The 8,411-nt window shown below is 45.5% G+C and overlaps 1 protein-coding gene across 1 annotated transcript; it reads right to left on the bottom strand.

Annotated features, from left to right (window-relative positions):
* Positions 1 to 970: 970 nt before the first annotated feature.
* Positions 971 to 4,082, bottom strand: LOC118013613 (T-cell surface glycoprotein CD1b-like). Its single transcript, XM_035009477.1, has 5 exons — positions 3,569 to 4,082; positions 3,051 to 3,317; positions 1,906 to 2,171; positions 1,411 to 1,702; positions 971 to 1,074 (listed from the first exon to the last, which is right to left on the bottom strand). Exons 1-5 carry the CDS (start codon positions 3,627 to 3,629, stop codon positions 977 to 979), a joined length of 984 nt encoding a protein of 327 aa, XP_034865368.1. The 5' UTR covers positions 3,630 to 4,082; the 3' UTR covers positions 971 to 976.
* Between the last annotated feature and the right edge of the window lie 4,329 nt (positions 4,083 to 8,411).

The raw sequence follows: 8,411 nt of genomic DNA, 5'->3' as shown, positions 1-8,411 counted from the left end.
TTGTATACTATATTTCATTTATTCTAAGACACATTCTTTTCCACATCTCATGTGTAGGAGATCAGGGCGAATCGTACTATTGATACCATCTCATAAAAAATTGATGGTTTTCTATTATTATTCTGCTAGTTATGAGTAGTGATTTATCTTACATCCTATGGGAACTCTGATGTGATCAAATAGGAGGATTATTTGATGAAATACGATGCAATCGACCCCCCAGGGCTGATGATTGATCTTCTGGGCTTCTGGGTGCTTATTCCAAATGGAAGAGAAGTCATGTCAAGGGTTCATGAGATACTCTGATATGACCTGTGAAGAACACAAGCAAAAAATATTTCTACAGAATAGAAACTCATGCTCCCATGTTCACAGTGACATTATTCACAAATAGTCAAAATATGGAATCACCACAGGTGTCCATCGACAGATGAATGATAAACATGTCATGTTCGTGCAATGGAATATCATTACTCAGCCTTGAGAAGAAAGGAGATTGTGACACGTGGGGCCACACGGATGAACCTTGAAGACCTTGTGCGGAGAGAAATAAGCTGGTCACAAAAGGACAACTCCTAAAAGTTTCAATTATATGAGGTCCCCAGAATCATCAAATTTCTAGAGACAGAGCATAGAATGGTGGGTGCTCCTGGGGAGCAGGGACTGTGGAGGTATTGTTCAATGTGTATAGAGTTTTAGTTTTCCAAGACAAAAATAGCTCTAGAAATTGGTTGCACAAAAATGTGGGTGTACTTCATACTTCTAGGCTGTGCATTTGGAGATGGTGAAGACCATAGGTTTTATGTTTTATGAGGGTAGGTTTACCACAATTTAAACAATAGATTTACATAAAGAAGATGGGATTGGGAAGAAAGGGGAGAGTCTGGCGGAAAGACTGAGGCTAATGTGATGTAAATTGATAAAATGGTAGAAAGAGTAGATGCGTAGACAAAAAAGAAAGATTAAAAATAAAAACTCACCAGTGCTTCAAAAACCAAAACAGAAGACCTATCAAAAGGATCAAGAAGGGCACTATTATTGCCAAAAATATCAAGCCGATGGAGATGGGGTTTCCTGGAAATTGGGGAAGGACACAGGATGTCACTTCAAAACCCATTCTCTGATTCTTCTGGCCTTCCTTTGCCTACCTGATGGTCACGTGCTGCTGATGTATCCTACCTCTGTCCCTCCCCCAACTCTGGCCCTTCCTCCCCACCTCCCCTCTCTTTCTCCCCTTTATTCCCTCCTTCTCCCCCTTCCATTCCTCCCTCCCTCTCCCTTCCCTCCATCCCTCCCCTCCTCCTTCCCCCCACCCTCCTCTCTTCGGTGAAGCCCACTTATGGCCAGTGCCTCCCTCTATGCTTGAGGACCATCTCCCCCATGCCTAGCCGGGTCCCAGCTCTTTCTCACCCCAGTAGAGGACAACATCCTGGCCGCCTAGACTGCTGTGTCTCACTCGGCACAACAGACCAGCCCCCTCCTGGGCTGCCACGTCCAGGGTTACTCGGAGGTACCATGTCCCATCAGCATAGGGCAGAATGTCACCTCTCTGGGTGTCCCGCTGCTCCTGCTCACCCCGCATCCACATCACCCACACAGGCTTTGGGTAGAAGCCGGAGACGTGGCACACCAGCAGCAGATGGCCAGGACCCGGACTGGGACCAGTGGACAGCCAGGCCTCAGGCTTCACGGGGGCAGGAAGGAGCAGGGAGAGTGTCAGAGTATGACTCCACTCTAGAGCACAGGGATTTGGAAACTTACAAGTTTGGACAGTGACCCCTTCTCTTCCTTTGGAAACCAAATTATTGATTAAGCCCCTCTCTTCTTAGGTACTTCCTCCTCTTGAATTTAAGGAAAGTGGTGAGAAGTGAAACAGAAAAGCCTTAGGGGGGGACAGGACTAACCTTCTGCCTTCCCTGCCTCGAGGATGCCCAGGAGATACCGAGGGCATGTTTCAAAGAGGAGCTTCTCCCCGATATCCCGGATACCTTTGTACTGACTGATGAGCTCACAGATGCACTGCGCCCTGCTACTGCCCTCTGGGGTGGGCACACAGGAGTAATTCTTGAGGCTCAGAAAGTCCAGTCCTCCTAAAGCTCCCTGCAAGAAGCTCACGGTGCCCATGCTGGGATACAGCTTACAGCCTGCTATGCCCTGGATCTCAAAGGGGTCTGGATAGAAGGAAAATGGACAGTTAGTAAGAAGCAAACAAGAGGGGCGCCTGGGTGGCTCAGATGGTTAAGTATCTGCCTTCGGCTCAGGTCATGATCCCAGGGTCCTGGGATCGAGTCCCGCATCAGGCTCCCTGCTAGGCGGGGAGCCTGCTTCTCTCCCTCTGCCTCTCTCTCTCTCTCTCTGACTTTCATGAATAAATAAATAAATAAATAAATAAATAAATAAATAAATAAATAAATAAATAAAATTTAAAAAAAAAAGAAGCAAACAAGAAAGAGATGAGGGAAGAACCTGGGATTTGGGATTTGGGTGATGCAAAAGGTCTGAGGTGTGAAATGATGAGCCAAACTCTTATTTACAGCAATCAGGGATTTTTCAGAAAGCTGAGAACCAGGGAGAGGCATGCATATCACTAATAGTAGAGAAGCAGTTGCGATGACGTATGTGGGCAGAGGGGAGAGGGGGGCAGAGTATGAAGGTGGGGGGCCAGCCATCCATGGTGAATAAGAGGAGTGCATTGGGAAGAGGGCCAAGCAGGAGGCTCCAAGAGGGGGATTGCAGGAGGAGGTCACTCAGGCATCAGGGAAGAGAAGTGGGGCTACTTGCTTAGGGTTTGAGAGAGGCAAGTTATACACGAGCCAACCGGGAGATGTTACAATGGGGCACCTTCACCTGTCAGAGGAGAGTGCGGGCAGCAGGAAGAACCTGGAATGCTCTGCGGGGGTGTGGAGTCAGAGGGTGCAACTGCTCCAGAGGAGTGTATGTGTGCAGCTGGGTAATGCAGGAAGGAGGGGCAAAGATCAGAAGGTAGAGTAGCCTGATGTAGGAGAGACAAATTCAGCAAGAGCCTCCCTAGATCAGAGGATTGGACTCACATTCCATCTGGAACTCAGAGGCATGATCCTGCACTTCTAGGACGAACCCACTAAGGTAGACCTGGATGAGCTCCTCCAGCTCATTCACTTCTTCATCACTGAAGTTCCCCTTGGACCAGGGCTTCAGGAAAACTGCCCTGTTGGCAGCGCTGTCCCAGCTGTGAATCTGCATGTCGCCCAACCATCCCGAGCCCTGGGTCTGGGCCCAACTGCTGTTGATGAAGGACGAGATCTGGATGGCTTGGTAAGAGGTGGGCCCCTGAAAGGCTGTGGGTAATGGGAGGATAAAAAAAGTGAGGAGAAAGGGAGAAGCAGGGAACAATAAGAGAATGAATATTGGAAAGATCTAGAGAAAAGGAACCCAGAGTCTGAAGAGCAACAAAGAGCCCAAGACATTTGTCCCCAGGGCCTCAGGCCGCCTCCCCATTTCTGGAGGGTGGTTGGGAGTGTTGGGGAAGCCTGAGCCTCCGTGGCTTTATCTGGACCCTGTCCCCATGCTGGTGTGGCCAGTCGTCCACCTTCCTCACCACCACCGCCTGGGCAGAGAACCTTGGGCAACACCAGCAGCAGAAGCAGCATCTCCCCGGAGACTCTCAGAGCTGCTGCTAGTCTCAGGCTTCAGCAGCTCCGCTCAGAGCTCGACAGTGACTTCCTCTCTCTTGCAGCTGGGAAATCTCCAGGTCTGAGATTTGGAGTTTGAGAGAAGCAAGTATACACAAACCAACCAGCAGAGGAGAGTTGCACCTCCCACAGCCCCGGGCCTCCCACTTGCCTCTCATTTCCACTCCAGCCCGACTCCAGTATTTATTTTCTTATCTGCCCAGCTTCCAGCTGCTTCCCTGTCTTCAGTTCCCTTCTTACTTTCTAACTTTCAAGAGCCCCCGTGTGATTTTGAAGGGTCATGTCGCCTCCCCAGTCGCGTACTTCCACAATGCTAAAGAAGAGGATGATGTTGGACATCTCCTCCAGCTTGCTGTATCTAGAAGGACGGTTTGGGTTTGTCCATGCAGCTCGACCTTCTCCCTGCCTCCCTGCTCTGGCCCTCCATCGTCACCACTCCCAGTGTCCTCAGTGGCTCCTGTTGCTCATCTCACGCCCTTTGTCTCATCCCTCTAACCCACATTCTCATTTTGGGGGAGGGGGTGTATGTTGACCATCACTTACACCAAGGCAGAGAATTGCAAACCCCACCTGGCTTGTAGTGCTACAGATCCAAATCCCAGAATCAAATATGATAGATACTGCCATGTACAATGCAAGCAAATTTATCTTATACCACAGCCATTTTTTGAGGGTAAAAATAGTATTTTCTACTGGCATATGATCTTCTTTTCAGTAGCTCTTGAGCTTTGGAGCTTGGAGTAACACATCTTCTTGAGGACAGGAGAACCTGGGAGTCAGGCAAAGGTAGCTTTTTGTAGAAGGTTCACAAGCAATAGAGCCTCTTCCTCCTTTTGCAACATCCCCCACCTCGATCTACATTTTGGCCTTACTGATACCAAATAAAAGGTTACTAGGTGAACAAGGAGCTTGTCACTTTTCCCCAAAAGTTCAGAGGCGTTTGTCCTAAGATGCCATCCCGTCTTCTCCGTGAATGCCCTTGGCACATTGTAACAATATATTGAGCACTGTTGAGTGAAATATTTGGACTCTAATCAATGTTAGCTATAAAGATAATCCTTGGATTTTCTCCAATCAGGAAAAAAATGACAAGTTTGCATAGATCTACATATCATCTAGCAGAAACGTGGTAGTAAAACATTCCAAGCTTGGGGGCTTTCACTAACTGATCGATTTACATAGATAAAAAATGCAAAATGAAGATTGTAACAGTCTCTATGCCTGGAAATAAATGGCTCACGGTATTAAGAGTGGCCTTTATTCAAGCCTGATTGTGAAGTCCAAATTGCAAAGTATATGAGTCAGGACAATATTCCTGGAATCCGATACCTCGCATAAGCTAATTCACTTTTGGGGTCACAGCCAAATGACAGCAGAGATTTAAACATTACTTGCCATTGACATTGTCTTTTTTCTCTCTCTCTCTGTAAGCCTTCAGTTTGAAGTAGAACACCCAAGACTCTGTTGGGTGCGCTGTCAATTCGCTGGCATGCACACATGTGAAAAACTTAGTGGTGTGCCAGCATAATTAGTAGGTTAATTCTCCCACAGGACAAACATTCCAGTGAGAGCGTTGTGGCAGCACGGGGAGGCCGTGGGCTGGGCTGGGAGAGGATGCCCTTGCATCAGCATGAGCACCCGCGGTGTCCTGGTGCATACTCAAGGACAGACTGAGAATTGCAGCCTCGTTTCAGGGCCAGGCACCGGACAGGTGCTCCTGCCCCCCAAGCCCCATACACTATCACTATCACCACCAGCACCCCTGCTCGATGCAAACCAGACCTAAGGCATTCATGCGAGAGGCACACCCAGAGCTTGGTTGTGACACACCTACTCCACACTCAGGCTATAAAGTCTCCTCTCCCAAATGGCCCATGCCTCCAAAACAAAGCCTGAGTGGACACAAATCTCTCGACGCCCAGTTTACTCCAGTCAAGAAGCTCAGAAGACAGGGTCCTGCCTTTTACTGGTGAAAAGGAGAGAGAACAGGATTAATAGGTGAAAACGTACCTCTGATTCCTCCAAGATCCCAGAATTAGAAATACAACAAATAACCCTGAAATTCTACCCCAAAAGCAAAGAAGATAAACATCTTGGAGCCAAACGTGAGACTTCTGCAGACTTGGGGCCAGCAGGGGCCCCTCCACCAAAGTGCAGGCAGCAGCCCCGGAGCTGACAGGCAGCAGCCCCGGAGCTGACAGCCAGCAGCGGACTGAGGTCCATGTTGTGCGCGTCCTGCAGCCTAAGCCACGGCCACAGTACCTGCAAGGCCCTAAGCTGGCCAGAGGAAAGCCAGCAAACAGGCAGCCCATTGTACTGCTTTCTTTCAAATTCTGTGATTTTAACCAAAGAATAAAAGTTAACAACAGAACCAAAAACAACAAGTGTATCTTGACCTACTTATTTATTATGCACACATTCATTTATCCAACAGGTATTAATTGAGCACCCACTATTTGCTCTTGTAGCAGCTCTGAGCTACCTCTCCACCATCCAAATTCTCATCCCCCATCCCACACTATCCCAAACTTGGAAGTCAGTTAACAGACTCCCTTTTAAGCTCAGGAAACTTGATTGACTTAGCCCACAGATTCTTGAGTCAAAAAAACCCTCAAATTTGAGCTGCAAGGGGGTGTTTCCAGTGACATTGACCCCACCTCCCCAGTACTGGGACACTAATTGGAAAACCCACTGCATTTCTACCTTATTGGTCTGTCAAACCAAACTGCATGTTTTTGGGTTTTGATTTTTTTTTTTTTTTTACATAACTTTGTTCCTGTAGGTTTACTTTGCTTTCTGCTGTTGTTGTTTATTAAGAGTGCATATGGTGGGGTCCATACGATCCTTATAGCAGACAGAGGTCTGGGGATGTCTGAATTGTGTCAAATTCTAGCTTATCATTTTCTTGCATCTACTGTTGAAAAGGAAATTTCTATTATTCTATTTGTTATTATTTTGTAGGCAATTTTTTCTGCAAAGATTTTCCATGTTTCCTTCCATTCTTTTCTAAAATGGAACATCTTATACTTAGACTCTGGAGTTTCACATTATAGTGTGAATATCTAATTGCTTATTTTTTTCTTATTGTGGTGAAACACAATATAAAATTAACTATTTTAAAGTGTTCAATTCAGCAGCATTTAGTATATTACAATGTTGTGTAACCACGAGCTCTAACAACTTCTAAAAAATTTTTATCACCCCAAAAGAATATGCCACATCTATTACGCAGTCACCCACCTCCATCCCTCCCCATGCCAATCCCCTATTAACTGATAACCTTCCTTATGTTTCCATGGACTTACCTATTCTGAGCATTTCATATAAATGGAGTCACACAACATGAGCTCTTTCATGTCTGGTTTCTTTCACGGAGCATAATGTTTCTGAGGTTCATCCATGTTGTATCATTTTTTCTTTCTTTTTTATGGCTGGATGATATTCCATTGTATGTATTACCACATTTTGTTTCTCCATTTATCCACTGATGGAAATTTGGGCTGTTTCTTCTACTCACTATTCACAATAGTACACATATTTGCCTGAACATCTGTTTTCAGTTGTTATGGGGATATACCTAGAGGTGAAAAGTCTGGGTCAAATGATTAATTCTATGCTTAACTTTTTGAGGAACTGCCAAACCATTTTTGTCAGCAGCTGTACCACTTTACATTCCCCCAGCCACATGAGAGGGTTGGAATTTTAGATAGTTACTATATTAGAAGTAAAAACTAAAGCATTTTTAAATATGTGTTTATTTACTAACTTAAAATGAAAATAAACTGAATGTGGATTTAAAACAAAAAAATATAGTGAGAATAGTGGCTTTGTAGGTCTTTAAAATATTTTTGCAATCCTCTTTAACATCTGACTTAATAGAAGGCAGCTATGTTTTCATAACTGCTTCCAAATACCATCTGATGCAATATGACATGACTACAGTCTCTGGAAAACAATGTACACTAAAATATCATTGTAGTATTGTTATAAGAATAGTCTTGACCTCATGGAGCCTCTGGAAGGGTGCCAGGAGCTCCCAGGTACACCTGAACACACCTTGACACCAGCTGGCCTAAATCTGTTATTTCTTCAAGAGATACACAAAGGTATTCTACCTTCTTTATTAGTTAAAATGTTTCTAAAAAGATATATTCTCCTCAATAACTATCTCATTACTCTGAGATGTCCAAAGACAGAATAAGTACTCGATTTTTTCCATTTATTTACCAGTCTTCAAGAGAGCGAATTGTTTGTATAGCTTCCAGGTGACCAATGAATTATTTTTTCTGCTGCAAATGCACGAATGTCAGCGTATTTGAAATGCTTGACTCCATTCTAGCCATTGTTTTTGCTGAGGCTCAAATTGCCCCCTCTGTGACTCGGGATCCTTTCTAAGTCAGCCTGCTTCTGAATTCACAACACTCCTTCCTCACTGGGCTCTCCATCCCTCTGTGGTTCAGCAGAGCTGTTCCGGACTCGGGTAGAAGCTCCCTGCCCCAAATTGAAATCAAGTCATTTCCCCATGGCTCTCTGGTCCCTTATAGGGTGAAAATACTATGTGGAAGCCATACACCAAGACCCAGCTTAGTCTTCATTTCTGGGCTTTTTAAGTGGCCAACCTTTTTTCTTTTTTTAAAGAATAAATATTGTGGAGAATTCCAGATAGACGGAAGGGCTGGCCAACTTTGACAAAGCTGCAGAAAGGAGTTGGTGGCCATGGGGCTGGGCAAGTGGCTCCAT

This window comes from Mirounga leonina, unplaced genomic scaffold, assembly GCF_011800145.1.
Source record: "Mirounga leonina isolate KUSES-001 unplaced genomic scaffold, KU_Mleo_1.0 Mir_154, whole genome shotgun sequence".
Lineage (NCBI taxonomy): Eukaryota > Metazoa > Chordata > Mammalia > Carnivora > Phocidae > Mirounga > Mirounga leonina.
Note: the sequence above shows the minus strand (reverse complement) of the source record. Positions and strands in the feature narration are given on the sequence as shown.